Below are 14,872 nucleotides of genomic sequence, written 5' to 3'. Positions count from 1 at the left end.
GATGAAGAGGAATATTGAATGGTTGCAGGAGGGGAGGGGACAACAAGGGGAGGAGTGAGAGGAGGAGCTGGATGAGGAGGACATGAAAAGCTGCAAGCCAGAGGGCTTAGCTTGTCTTTCAGGTACACATAAACAATCATGAATATAACTTCCGGAAGTGTCTTGCTCTCTTTGTTAGCAGCATAGCTGCCAGGCATCTCTTGTTTCCTCCTGTATTATTCAAGCATTTGACCATAACTATACAGGTTGAAACACATAATAGGAGCATAGGCAACATTGTTCATCCCTCAGTCCTCATTTCTAGCTCTTAATAAAAGGATATAGGTGACATTTTTAAAGTCTGCCCTAAACAAATGGCAGAATGGAACATGGCTAATGTGAATGAGGCTTCAGCAGTCTGAGTTGGTCAAATCAAGCACGTATTAACACAATCAGTCTTTTTGTAGAAAGTGTTTCCATGTTGATCTACTGTGGAACACAATGAGGTCTTTTAATGTACATATGGGCTTGTGAGTATTGTTTTTAAGGTGGACTTGAACACATGTGAACCTATCCTTTAATAAACAGCTTGTAAAACTGACAGACTTGTCCCTTTCATAAAACACTGTTAGTGAAGTTAGAGAATCACTGGAGGTACTCCTGTGTGTTCAGTTTGCAGTGTGCTTCCACAGAAGACTCTGTACAGTATTTAAATAGAGTGACTTGTTTCACTTTTCACTCAGGATTACTTAAGCTTTCATCTAACTTTAATGAGGGCTTGTCCTTTATGTCAACATTTGCTCTGGTGTCTCCTTTCTGTCTCACAAGTGAGTGATGGCACTTGTCCAACCATTAGTTTTTGGTGCATCGTTTCCTCATATAATCACACCCATTATATGACAACGATACAAGTTATTAGCCACTATCCAGTTTGAATAAACTTGAGGATTAAAGCAGGTGGACTGTATCCAAGCTCCTATTGCTCCAGTGAAAAAAAATTAGCATTTTGATAGACAAGTCCATCGTCTGACCCTGTGTTCTCCCGGCATCCTGATTATCTTCTGAACTGTGTTGTCATTGACGGTCGTCAAGGAGCCCAGTCTTTGAACAGCCTAAACAGAGGAGCACCTGTTCCTGCATGTGTGTGTGTGTGTGTGTGTGTGTGTGTGTGTGTGTGAGGGGGTGTATCCTGGCTTTCTGACACAGTACCTTCACAAGTGTAACAGCCCATTGCACCGAGTGACACATGGATGGAGATGAGACATAGTCTGAAGTGAGCAGAGGACTAACAGGAAATAAGTTAAAGAGACGCAGCAAAATGCCTCCAAAGAGGAAAAACGATGCTGCAATTATGGTTGAAGATGGTAAGAATTGTTTTACTCTATTTTGCTAAATAAGCGCTGTCTTTAATTGTTTCTAACAACTTTTAGCTTTTAATATTCACTTTTATTATATTGAAGTAAAATTAAATTGTTTAGTGGTAAATATCGTTTTTGTTGAGATGAATCCCCTAAATTTGTGTTCACAGTTGGGATGGAAATTGATGTTGCATCAGACAGTGGAAGTGAAGGTGAGTTTGTTTGCTTTTCATCAGAGAAGCAGTTAAATTGAAGAAGGTATGACTATGTCTTTAAGATTTGCCACAATGTGGTGATGTGATGCCAACCAAGTGTAAATTACTGCTCGTTTTTACCTCTTCTGTCTCTGTTCTTCAAGAATATTTACAACTTTTGACCAAGTTTCCTCTTTTATAGAAACTGACTGGAATCATTTCAGAGGATATTTGTACACTTTATTATTGTACTTTGAACAAGCTTTCAGGTACTTATCTGAAATGTAAATGTTTGTTTCAGATGAGGCAAGGCGGAGGGCTAAAAACAGAAGAGCCAAACCACAACGTAAATCCAAACCAGTCAGCGATCATGAGGAGGATGAGGAGGATGAGGCACCAAGGAAAAGAGTAAGAAAGAAGAAGGCCAAGCCGCAGGAAAGCGATGAAGAGGATGAGGAAGACAACCGGAGTGTGAAAAGAAAACGTTCAAAAGCCTCCAGGAAGAAAGCTAAAGAAGAAAGCGAGGAGGAGAGCGAAGAAGACAGAGAGAAACGTAAAAAGCGAGGGACGGCGGTGTCCAAAAAGGAGAAAGAGGAGCAGAACAAAGAGAAGATGGGAAATTTTAAAGGGAAACAAGGGAAGAATATGGGTGGTGAGAATGACAAGAAAAAGAAGAATGGGAAGTTGAGCAGGTGCAGTATTCTCTGAGAGCTGACTCTCGCCTACCTGCACGCTCCACACACCTGTATGGGCTTTCTTCATTCAGTCTCATGCAGACCTCTGGCAGACTCTGATGATATGAAGATATATGTTCAGGGAGATGAAACATTAACAGTGTTATTACTTCAATATTATTACAACATAGAATACTCACTTGTTTGCCTGAATATATGGGATTTAGAGTTTATCTGGTTGATTTGACAGGTTATAGTAGATAGTAGTATCAAATTTAACATATCAGCAGTCAGATGCTGTTCACGTACTGAGAAAGAATAATGGCTGGTATGTCCATCACCAACCAAATGTGCAGCATGATGAAGTTTACGTGTTGCAGATTTTTGGCTGCTGTGATGGATGGCGTGATCTCATTTGTTCATCCATTATTTAGGCTACTGCTGCCTTAAAATAAAGGCAAGAGGACAAAACATCCCGAGACACCAGATCTGCTTACTGTTTCATTGGGTGTTTGGGAGTTGGCTGCATATTAAATATCGCTAACTTCCAGCTCTGACTATCTAATAAAAAAGCTGATGAATTGACTCTTATACCTGCTCTTTAAAATAATTGAATGCAATAGCTTAATTTGTGTAGAACTTTACAAAAAAGTTATACTACGTTACTTAGTTGGCATATTTCGGCGTATGCGTTTAGATTGCAGTAAGTTTAGACTACATGGTGTAAAATGACACACAAAAAAACAAGAATGGTGGTGTTATTGCACTCTAAATTAATTACAGATTGTCATGTCATTTGACATTGACATTGACTTTAAAGCCATTGTGTATTCTATTTGAAAATCACAAAAGAGCAACACATGCTGCCATAAAGAAAAATGTATTATATGGGCGGTGTCTGGCCCTCTCTATAATTTTCTAAAACTGACCATCCAACATTCACACGCTTCATTGAGCAAAATGAAATGTCTTCCAGCCTGAAAAAGTGCGATATCCACGTATTTAGGCTTTTTCACCTGGCCTTCGACACATTTTTCCCTTCAGATGTGGTCGGACCTTGAGACCTACTGTACTCCTTAATTGCACTGTACAGAACTTTGAGCTAAATGCTAATATTAGCATGCCAACACGCTGAAAGCATAATGTTTAACTATGTTTGCAACCTTATGGTAACGTGATAACATGCTAACATTTGCTAACCAGCACTAAACTCATCTGAGGCTGATGGGAATGTCATTAGTTTTGCAGGTATTTGGTCATAAACACATATTTTTAAAATGAAAAGAGATTCATCCAAGGTTCAATTTATTAAGCTTTATGAATAAATCTAGAATAATTAAGGTAGATTCTTGTCTTATCTCACAGAGCTCAATATGTTCTTACAAATGTGATATCACAGATGTCAATGATACAAAACTGAATATTAATGTCAAACTGTAGCACAAAACTTTGGAGCCCCAAAAGTAATTTCAAAAAACAAGATGCACAAAAACAACACAATAAAACAAACTGGTATTATTGTGACTGGTGCCTTGTCAAAGCCATGTGACAGCTCTTTCCCTTTATCAGCTCTTCCTCCTCCTCCTCCTCCTCCTCCTCTGATTCTGATGAAGAATCGCTGTCGGAGGGAGAGATCGCAGCCCTGAAGGAACAGGTAGAGGAGAAGAAGAAACTTATCGCTACGTTAAGGAACAAACCTTGGCGCATGAAGAGGAGACTTGTGCTGCTCAAGTAAAAACAAAAACTCACATCCTCTGCTTGTTTATGTGTGATTACTGCACATTTTGGTGACTGCATTTTGTTCTTCATGTTTTTTTGTTTGTGAGTCATTTGTTTTTTTGGTCATTGACTATTTCTTAGGACCACCTTCCTAAATGCCTGCCATCACTCATGTCATTATTAAAACATGTTCATCGCTAGTGGTTTTGAACTTCTCTCTGTCAGTGATGTCATATTGCAAATCAAAGCCAACATGCTTTTGGAAAACTGAACATTTGCAGAACTGAGCTCCGACATTATGACACTCTTAGATAAATTTAATTCTAAAAAAGCACTCATCGCCAAACACAGCCCGGAAACTCGGATAATGATTAGATCAAAGCCTTTGTTCATCAACATTCACAAATGTATTAAATTATGTAACTTCTCCCTCCTGTAAGATGTACAGAAGACACATGAATACAGTCGTAAATCTCAGATAAACTAAACAACACCAGCACCCACACAGTTGGCTGTAGTTTAGCCTGTTACACATCCTCCTCTCAGTGTGAGAAGACATTACCAGCTGCCTTGCAAGGGCTAATAGTGTGTGTATACTCAGTGTGTATGTTTCTCTATGTACAGATCAGTGTAAGCAACCCGATAGGTGAACTGCTTTAACTTTTTCATGAGCTTGACACTGTTTAATGCATGTTGTGGCTACTGACCTGCTGCTTGCCAAGTCTTCCTTCCGATGCTCTTACCTTAGAACCGCCATCAATCAGTAAATCATCCCAATCCTGTCGTTTTTCCTGTTGCCACTGACTAATTAAGTCATTGGTTAGGTAGATTGTGTTTTTCATTTGTGTGTTGCACACTTTATCTCATTGGTGGATGTTTCCTCTGAATGGTCAAACAGGGAGGCGCAGGGGTTTGTTGAAGAATTTGAAGGAGCTCTTGGGAAAGGAAAAGGAAGGAAGCTGTATGCATTCAAAGTCATGATGGCCAAAGTAATCTGCTCATTTTGCAACACTTAATACAACTTTAGAATGAGGATGATATTGGGCAGATTTCAAACCTTTTTTTTTTTTCAGAAACTAATCAAGTTCAAACGTGACTTTGAGAACTTCAAAACAGCCTGTATACCCTGGGAGAGGAAGATAAAGGACGTAGAAAGTTGGTACCGCTATGACATCATTGGAAAATAAACACTGAGCTACGACCTCACTGTTTCTTATACCACCCGGTTTCTGTTCTCTTAATTATAGGTCACTTCGGATCATCTGTGGCATCCTACTTTATTTTCCTGAGGTGGATGTACGGTCTGAATATGGTCCTGTTTGGGTTCATGTTTGGCCTGGTGGTTCTGCCTGAGGTACAGCCTTTCTCATGTTAGCACAGTGTGCACATTGGGTACATTAGGACATTGTACATGTTATTTAGCTCTCTTTTCTGACTTCCATCCCTCTCCTCTGTTTAGATTCTTATGGGTCTTCCATACGGCTCCATTCCCCGGAAAACTGTGCCTCGAGAGGAGCAGGACACAGCCATGGACTTCTCTGTGCTCTCTGACTTTGGAGTAAGGATCTAAGCTTTATTCATCAGTTTATTGGCTGTAGACTCATAGATGTCTTGTAGTTCATCAAGATTGCCATGTTTTAACCTTTTCTTAGTCTTGTTAAAAACGTGGGAAAGTTGCTCTGAGCACCTATTTGCATAGTTGTAATTCATGTCTGTAAGTTTGCATCTTTGAATACCTTATAAACAGGGATTCTGCCAGTACTCCTTTTTGTTCTACGGCTACTACAACAGCGATCGAATGATCGGGGTGCTGAAGTTCAGACTCCCTCTGTCATACCTGCTGGTGGGAGTTGGCATCTTTGGGTACAGCCTGATGGTTGTCATAAGAACGTAAGGCAAGACACGAAAAAACAATCAGATGTGCATGTATACATGACAACGGGGATGTTTGTGTATTTTTAATGTGGTCTTTTTGTCTTCTCAGAATGGCTCGTAACTCAAATGAAGGCGGTGACGGGGCGGACGAGGGAGAATTCACCTTCAGCTGGAAGATGTTCACCAGCTGGGACTACCTAATAGGAAACCCAGAGACTGCAGACAATAAGTACGCCTCCATTACCACCAGCTTCAAGGTTAGCAGGTGTGTGTGTTTGTGTGTGTATTTGTATTGGAGGATAAGCAGTGTAACAAAAGCAAACATTTCCTTTGATGCACAAGAATTTAACAATCATACATAGAAAAATCCATCATGAAAGAACCTGAGATACCAAATATATATATTAAATATTTAATTTTATTTAATTTTATATGTGAAAACTGCTGAAATTTGCAAATGGAAAAGAAGTTAAAAATCTCAAGTAATCACAACTTTGTTCCCTTATACCGGCTTATTTTTCCCTGCTGTAGGAATCCATCGTGGATGAGCAGGAGAACCAGAAAGATGAAAACATCCATCTCCGACGCTTCCTCAGGGTTCTGGCAAACTTCCTGATCACATGCACTCTTGGAGGCAGCGGATACCTCATCTACTTTGTAGTGAAACGTTCGCAAGACTTTGCTAAGATGGAGCAAGACAAACTCTCGTGGCTTGAAAAAAACGAGGCAGGTGGACATTAAACGTGGTATTTTTAGATAACATAAGGAGATTTTGGAGAGTTGCGGCTTGAAAATGGGAGTGAAAATGAGATCAGTAACTCCCCTCTCTTGTCCAATGTATCAGGTGGAGTTTGTGATGTCTCTGCTGGGGCTGGTGTGTCCTCCTCTGTTTGAAACCATCGCAGAATTGGAAGATTATCACCCTCGTATCGCCCTCAAGTGGCAGCTAGGACGAATCTTTGCCCTCTTTCTGGGAAACCTTTACACCTTCCTCTTCGCCCTGTTTGATGAGGTCAATGAAAAGGTACGACGAATATGTATGTACGTATGTGTTTGTTCCTGTTGCTGGGCTGGTGTGTTTGTAGATATTTGGGCTTAATTTGGGCTGTCTCCTGTATTGGTAAGAAACCTTCGCTGCGTGTAAGACCTTTTCTGCGTTTGATCTGGTATCGGATATGTTATAGAATAAATTGTCCTTGATACTTAACAATTTAAGATAAGAATGACTCACTTTTAAAATACTGTACTAACCCTCAGTTCAGCTACAGATGTTGTGACAGCAGATACCTTTAAAGCAAAAGTTTGACATAATGGGAAATTTGCTGAGAGTGGTATCGAGCTTCTCATCCAACTCTCAACCGGAAAGTGAATAGTATTTCCTGATATGTGCGACTACTCCTTTAAATCAAGGTGGCAAACTGTGTATATCCCTGTGGGTGTGAATTGTGGTACGTAAATAAAGTTTGAGTTGCGCTGCATATGCTTTGACGTATTTTCTATTCTTTAGCTGGAGACCGAGAAGTCCATCAGGAATGCCACCATATGGGCTTTGGAACAGTACTACGCCAACTACAGCTCCCACTTCAACACGACAGATGTGCCTCCTCCAAATGTGTCCCCAGCTGACGTCATCAGAGGACCCTGCTGGGAGAATGCCGTGGGAATAGTCAGTAGTGGCATTATACTGTTTTCCAATGGTGAATGAGAAATTCTGGGCGTATAAACAGTAGTAGCTGCAGTAGACACCGATTATTTTTACTCAGTTTGCAGCATCATTCCTTTACTTCACCCTCCGATTAATCAAACAGAAGAGACCAATCATTTGAATTAATTGGTAGGTTTGTATTTTTTCTTATTTCTTTTGCGTCTTTTCTCGTTGGTTTCTGATGATGTGTAGGGATTTGTGAAGCTGGTCGTGTCGGACATTCAGGTGAGCTATTTGACCATCCTGGTGGGTGACTTTCTGCGAGCCGTCATTGTCCGCTTTCTTAACTACTGCTGGTGCTGGGACCTGGAGGCCGGATTTGTGAGTAGCCTACTCGTAGTGTGTGTTATGGGTCACGGTGTCTCTGTGTACATTATGTCTGTTATATTTGTTTTGTTTGAAGTAAAGAATCAATAACATTTTATTTGTACCAACAAAACATTGCCCATTCTATTTTCTGTGCTGTAAAGATTGAGTTACAGCATGTGTATCCGTTTATGTCGACATTGTATAGCTACCATGTCTTTCAGTTATTATTGAACACTGTTTGAGTACAGCAAAGTTCAAATTGGATCAATGTCAACCTGATACCATACAATGACATCTGGCAGGACAGCTGATCCCTAACATCCAGTGACACAAGACACTGCAATGAGAACTTAATTACAGAGAGAGAGAGAGAGAGAGAGAGAGAGAGAGAGAGAGAGAGGGAAAGAGAGAGAGAGAGAGATAGCAAATGCAAAGTGATCAAGCTGGTTCTTCTTAATTTATTTGAGCATGATAATCATATTGTTGTGTTGATTCCAGCCTTCATATGGGGAGTTTGACATCAGTGGAAATGTGCTGGGGCTTGTCTTCAATCAAGGAATGATATGGTGAATTACTTCTTATGCTTCTGTCACAAATGTGCTAATAATTAACAAAAAAGTGAGTGTGGAGTGGCTATCTCGACATATAATTTGTATTATTTGTTTGACTGTTAACTGTTGCAGAGGAACTCAAATTAATGACATTAAATCATAAATGAGAATACTCAGCTGACTTCTTTCCTTTATAAATGATTAGTTAAAAGCTGGCTGATAATTCAGTATTTTTTAGACAATGTTTCTGCTATTTTCCTCAGGATGGGAGCATTTTACGCTCCAGGTCTGGTGGGTCTGAACATTTTGCGTCTCCTGTCCTCGATGTACTACCAGTGCTGGGCAGTGATGTGCTGTAATGTTCCTCATGAGCGAGTTTTCAAGGCCTCGCGGTCCAACAACTTCTACATGGGCCTGTTGCTGCTTGTGCTGTTCCTCAGCCTGCTGCCGGTTGTCTACGCCATCATGACCTTGTCCCCGTCGTTTGACTGTGGACCGTTCAGGTCAGTAAGAGATGGAGACAGTCGGATTGATATGGTATACAATGTAGTGAAATGAATTCAATTTACAAAGTTAGATTGTTCATAATGAGTTATTCTGCAGGTGATGTAATGAACATAATGTATCTATCTGAAACTATTTAAAACCTATGGAGTTTATTTATCCAAATGCACTGTTTGTTTTTAGAAGCCTACTTTAATATATACAGTGTCAGTCTGTCAGTTGCTCAGGGTTGGGGAGTATTGAACTACATCTAATTAAACTAGTCGTTTAAATACATTTTGCAGCTTGCTGGCATATTAATATTTGTGTATCGTGATTCAAGTAGTTAAATTACTTTTTAGCTTTTTTTGTCTAGTTAACAACACAAAATACAAACAATTTTGAGGCATGAAACAAAAGGAATGATTTTTTAATGTTTTATTTTACCATTGCTTCGCTACTTTGATTAAACCCCCTTTGACCAGCCTTGCACACTTGAGAGGCACTCAAGTACATTTGTGCCTAAACATGCTAACACTGTCTCACATTTGCAATTTGGTGGTCACTTTTTATTGATACACAACAAACATTGTTGCATTTGATCCAACTTTTTCACCCAGTGGCCAGGAGAGGATGTATGACGTGGTCATGGAGACTATAGAACAGGATCTACCGTCCTTCCTATCGAACATTTTTTCATATGCCACAAACCCGGGACTCATCCTGCCTGCTGTCCTCCTCATGTTGTAAGTATTATTCAAATATCAACTGAAAACACTGTGCTGCATCTGCTAAAAAGGCTTATGTATCTGTGGTGGGAATCAGCACAAATGTCCAGAAAACTCAAATCTGAAAAGGAGAGAACGGATGAACAAGCAACCAGGGACTTGCTGGATTCATTTTTTAGGGATGTCATGACAACAGTTGTACTACTGGTATTTTGTATACGTGGAGTTGAGGGTGTACATGTCAACTGATAACTCTTAAGATCCAAATTCTGTAAAGTATCAGATAAAACAGAAACCACAGAATAATTTTGATTGGTTACTGTAATAAAGCTTTTATTCGTTGATGTCACACTTTTATTATTAAGCTGATATATAACTAGTATCTTAATTACTCAAAATATAATGTGACTAAAAATGGCATATTTTCAGTTTCGGCAGCCAGCTGATGCCAGTGAGCCAACCACTTTTAAAAATGAGTGTATGGACATTATAAAGTATGTTCTGAACTTCTGCTTTTCAAAGAAATATTTATAATTCTGTAAATTGACTGAAGCCTTCTGCACACTGTCTGTATATTGGCATATACAGAAGTTTGATGTTTTTATAGCTTTTCTGGTGGCATAACAATTTGGCTGCTCGAAGATGCCTATCCCGGTCAAAATTGGTTGCAAAGCATGCAACTCTGTATGCCGTCTCCCTCTGTCATTTCTATACTACCACAGGGGGGCACCCCAGTCAGAGTCAAACATTTTTAAATCCTACACAATGTCTTAACTTTATACTTACTTTTTGGACCTGAAATAGTCAATATACATATTGTCTAAAAATGCAAGAATCAATGTGTGTAACTGTAGAAAGTAAAGTCATATAACTTGTAGGGCGTGACCTCAGTATCTACTGACCTGTGTTTGAAGCCTGACTGTGGTCTCAGCTGTTGTACTGTTTACAGACTTCTTATGCACAACAGGTTGGCCCTCTACTACCTGAATGCCGTGTCAAAGGGATACCAACAAGCAAACATGGACCTTAAAAGGAAGATGAAAATGGTGAGTATGAGCGTTATCTTGTTATGCCCAACTTCTGTTTTCTTTCCTTGTTTCCCACATTTTTCAATATTTCACTTGGTGTTCAAGATTTAATCAAACACAGGACTGTCTGGTTTAACACTTTAGGCGCGAGACGAAGAGAAGAACCGCAGGAACAACAAGGACAGCACTAATCAAGTGATGAAAGACTTGGAGGACCTGCTGCCAAATAAGTCTCTAATACCGCCTCCCATCAAGGAAGAGCCCCCCCCACCTGGTACACACACACACACACACACACACACACACACACATTCCTTTATTGCACATACTATCAGACACTCTGCACCCGACTGTCCTCACCACTCTTTTTGCTCTCCATCTGTCTTCTAAGATGTAATCGCGAAGGGCAGCAAGTCTCCCAAAATTAAGCCAGGTGCAGCGGCAAAAGGGGTAAATCTGCAAAAGGATGTGTCACTGGCTGCCCCAAACCCCAGAGCTCCAGTGACCTATGCCCCGGGGCCAAGAAGAGGGCCTCCTGGGAATGCCAGGGGACCTCATCCTGGGCCTGGTAGAGGAAGAGGTCGGGGTGGGCCTCCAAGGCGACATGAGTCATGATTCATGGACTAAAACCTAGTCTGTTAACACTACAACTGCAATCACAGTCATACTGTATATGGAGGGTGCCACTAGAATATCATATCTTAAAATGCTTTAGATGTAACTGATTGTCTGAGAAAAATGATAAATATACATTCATTTATTAACAGTTACTTTCGGCCTCCGATGAAAAGCTTATGACTAGTGTTTCAAACATGCCAAATACTTAATCGAGTATAATTAACCATTGAAAAGTCTATAATTAATGCAATAGCATACTACAGCATCCACAGTCAAATCCCTTCATGTTCTGAGATTGGAGGTGGAGATGAGTTTCGACTGTGTGGAAATTAAATGACACAGACATGACTGTGATATCTGTATTTAATAGCAGTACTACAGCAAAATGTAAAAAAAAAAACTTGATCATGTTTACTGCATTGCAATCCATGTAATGTTTACTGGTTCATAATATGGGTCAACAGTTTCCTTTGGAAATCCATGTAAATATTATGTAAAATGTCTTTCTATTTTTTGTATGACAACTATTAAAATAATTCTTTTCTGGCAAAGTGCTATTGAAGAAACAGGTTCTCTTGATACACATGACAGACAATAATAGAGAACATGCTGTTCACTAAACTGTAGAATACATCTGAGATAGTACACCATGGGAAAACATAGATAAATGAAAGTCAGTATTGTCACAGAAATATAAAGAGAAAGAGACACAACATTGACAAGAAGTAGGTATATCTTAGGAGAAATGACAGGAGTAAATGTTGATGGAGTGACACCGACGATGCCTTCAAAATAACCAGGTACAATACAATTATTGCAAAATGTGTTTGGAGGATCTGAAGCTGTGTGGTGGCAAAGAATTAAAGAGAGGAAAAAGTAAGTCTTGTGATTTGACGTTATTATGAGTTCTTCTGTGAGATTTTGATGGTGACTGCCTTGACTTCTGTGTACTCCTGAAGAGCATATTCCCCCTGAAATAAAATAAAAAGCACCACTGATTATGTAAGGAACATTACATGAGCAATAGTTACCAGTAGAGTTGCAATGTTACAAGTACCGAAGTACCAACCTACATGTAGCTGTGTTGTGGACACATATACATTGAGTATAAAAGGCTGTTGCCATGTTTGTAGTAGCAGCAAGGACATCATTTCCTCTGGGGATGGGCTCACATCTCAAAATCCTATTTTGTCCCACTCACTTTTACAGTTTCTGATTAATTCACTGAAATAACTCATCTGGGTCACCATCAGTTACTATGTGTACAGTGCACTCACAGCACTAAATTTGACAAACAGTTGCAATTAATTGCCAGATTTCCCCCCCCCCCCCCCCCCCACATTTTTCATGTTAAGCAACAGACCAACTGCTCTGCCTTCTTGGTGGAGGTTATCGTGGAGGTTATTGTGTATATGTATTATTTTGATGTTTTTATTTACATGTAATTCACCTAAAATATATGCAAGCAATTATCTTCAATCAAAGATAATGCAGCAAAGGGTAGAGCACTTTAAATAAATTACAGAAATACAACATTATTTATTGAGTTTTTAAATAAATTTGACACTGGAAATAGAGAAATGTATGTGGCTTTTATTTTTGATAACCAATTCAATCATATTATATTATCAACTAGATGAAAAAAATAATATAATGAAGAAAACATTTATATTATGTATAGCCACATGGTTGAATGCATTTATTGTAAACCACTTTGGCTAAGTCAATGTAGTGTAATGTCCCCACCATCGAGCACCAGCCAAGCTAAAGTGGAGATACTAAACGATGGTATTACTCACAGTTCCCTCCCGTTCCCAGACATCTTGAAGCCACCAAAGGGACACTGAACACTCATGGCATTGTAGCAGTTCACCCTAAAAAAAGAAACAATAGTTTCACCACATTCCATAAAATCACCAACCATTTTACACAAGCCATTACTATGTGGCAAAATGGAAATATGTTATATATATATATACATACAGTACAGATATAAAATATGAAAAACATTTCTTTAAAGAAGGTTTCTGTGAGGATGTGCACAGCAGATACATCAGATTTACTGTTCGATCCCCAAACCATATATAGTATTTGATCCCTACCACACCATGCCAGCCTGCAGAGCAGAAGAGACTGTTAGAGCTTTGTCGATGTCGTTCGTAAACACTCCTGCTGCTGGGCCGTAGTGTGTGGCGTTGGCTCTCTGGATGACTTCATGGGTGCCACGGAAACACATGATCTGTTGCACTGGACCAAAAATCTGAGAGGCAAAAGGGGGAAACGTGGTGGCAACGAAAAGCTCACATGAGGAGGAAATTCAGAACACATGTGTGTACCATCAAGTGTGTTTGTGTCCGTGCAGGTGTGTGTGTCAGAGCACAGTACCTCTTCTTTAGCGATGCGCATGTCGTCTGTGACATTTGAGAAGACGGTGGGTTGGATGAAAAGTCCCTGCTGACCCCATGCGGATCCCCCACACTCCAGCGTGGCTCCCTCCCTCTTTCCGCTCTGTATCAGCTCCATTATCTTATCAAACTGCTTCTGGTCAATCTGCAGAAAACAGCAGCTCAAATCAAATTTTCTCTTAGCACGTGAAGCTGCAGATACTGTAGTCTAACTGTATGCCGTACCTGTGGTCCTTGTTCAACCCCTGGCAGCAATGGGTTTCCCAGGACTTTGGATCTAGCCTTCTCCACACTGCGGTGGACAAACTCTTCGTAGATCGGTTCCTCTACAAACACCCTGGATCCAGCCAGACAGCACTGGCCCTGGTTAAAGAACAGGCCACTGTGGGCCTGCTCCACTGGGTACTCTACTGCAAGACAAACATGTGCATATATGAAGTGCTGCAGCAATACTGTTGAAGGGAGCTTCATTTACCACCAGTGCCATTTGAAAAATGTTGATCAGCAATAGTGCATGTGCATGGTTTGGAGTGAAGTGTGGTCTATTAACATACTGTCAATGCACACTACAGCACACAGTGAAGGTACAAAAAGAACATTACCTTTAAAATGTAACTAAAGTAATCCAGTAACTGTTACTACTCACAGTCACAGTCAGCAAAGACAATGTTTGGGTTTTTTCCACCGAGTTCTAGTGTAACTCTTTTCAGGTTGCTGTCACCTGCAGCCTTCTGGATGAGTTTCCCAACCTGGCAACCGATTAAGACAATGTAGGACACGCAGTTACATTACAGTGAAAGAGTTTATGCAAATAGGAGCAAAGGACACTTAAATACTAGAAGAAAAGCAAGAGAAGAGAAAGAGAAGTGAAATAGAAGAGAAGAGAAGAGACACCTGCTCAATTTGCTATTCATTTCAATAGACACTAACATCAGTAGATCCGGTGAAGGCTACTTTGTCGATGTCCATGTGGTGGGATATGGCGCTGCCTGCTGTCCGACCATAACCTGGCACCACGTTCACTACTCCTGGAGGAAACCCAGTCTGAACACAGACAAACGCAGTGAGAGACACATGTTCATCTTTAAATGAGACATAATCTAAGAGCGGTCTTCCTGCGGTTGTGGAATATTTCTCATGACTAGTCGGGAGAAGAAAGTTGAGGTTTTCTATCAATATAAAGTAAAACAGAGTTTTGATGAACGATCAAGGTTTGTAAAGTCAATTTATTTGCTTGCAAGCAAAG

The 14,872-nt window shown here is 40.1% G+C and overlaps 2 protein-coding genes across 2 annotated transcripts; one reads left to right on the top strand and one right to left on the bottom strand.

Moving 5' to 3' along the window:
* The first annotated feature begins 1,168 nt into the window (after window positions 1–1,168).
* On the top strand, window positions 1,169–12,086 carry tmc2b (transmembrane channel-like 2b). Its single transcript, XM_076104324.1, has 20 exons — window positions 1,169–1,343; window positions 1,508–1,549; window positions 1,833–2,223; window positions 3,775–3,936; window positions 4,823–4,913; window positions 4,998–5,079; window positions 5,172–5,278; window positions 5,384–5,482; window positions 5,672–5,814; window positions 5,909–6,056; window positions 6,331–6,525; window positions 6,644–6,823; window positions 7,307–7,465; window positions 7,697–7,825; window positions 8,312–8,379; window positions 8,628–8,867; window positions 9,468–9,593; window positions 10,543–10,621; window positions 10,748–10,877; window positions 10,995–12,086. Exons 1-20 carry the CDS (start codon window positions 1,298–1,300, stop codon window positions 11,216–11,218), a joined length of 2,841 nt encoding a protein of 946 aa, XP_075960439.1. The 5' UTR covers window positions 1,169–1,297; the 3' UTR covers window positions 11,219–12,086.
* Window positions 11,738–14,610, bottom strand: LOC142964139 (aldehyde dehydrogenase, cytosolic 2-like). The gene is given in 7 exon segments (XM_076104323.1): window positions 11,738–12,192; window positions 13,017–13,095; window positions 13,324–13,481; window positions 13,607–13,771; window positions 13,852–14,036; window positions 14,273–14,375; window positions 14,557–14,610. Coding segments are annotated over 7 exon segments (801 nt in total). The 5' UTR covers window positions 14,596–14,610; the 3' UTR covers window positions 11,738–12,120.
* Window positions 14,611–14,872: the final 262 nt, after the last annotated feature.

This window comes from Anarhichas minor, unplaced genomic scaffold (assembly GCF_050575085.1).
Source record: "Anarhichas minor isolate MPS153535 unplaced genomic scaffold, ASM5057508v1 ptg000030l, whole genome shotgun sequence".
Taxonomy (NCBI): Eukaryota; Metazoa; Chordata; class Actinopteri; order Perciformes; family Anarhichadidae; genus Anarhichas; species Anarhichas minor.
Note: the sequence above shows the minus strand (reverse complement) of the source record. Positions and strands in the feature narration are given on the sequence as shown.

Coding starts and splice junctions, on each gene's coding strand:
- tmc2b (XM_076104324.1), top strand. CDS start 1,298: ATGCCTCCAAAGAGGAAAAACGATGCTGCAATTATGGTTGAAGATG. Junction 4,914..4,997: donor TCAAAGTCATGATGGCCAAA/GTAATCTGCTCA, acceptor TTTTTTTTTCAG/AAACTAATCAAGTTCAAACG. Junction 5,279..5,383: donor GCCTGGTGGTTCTGCCTGAG/GTACAGCCTTTC, acceptor TCCTCTGTTTAG/ATTCTTATGGGTCTTCCATA.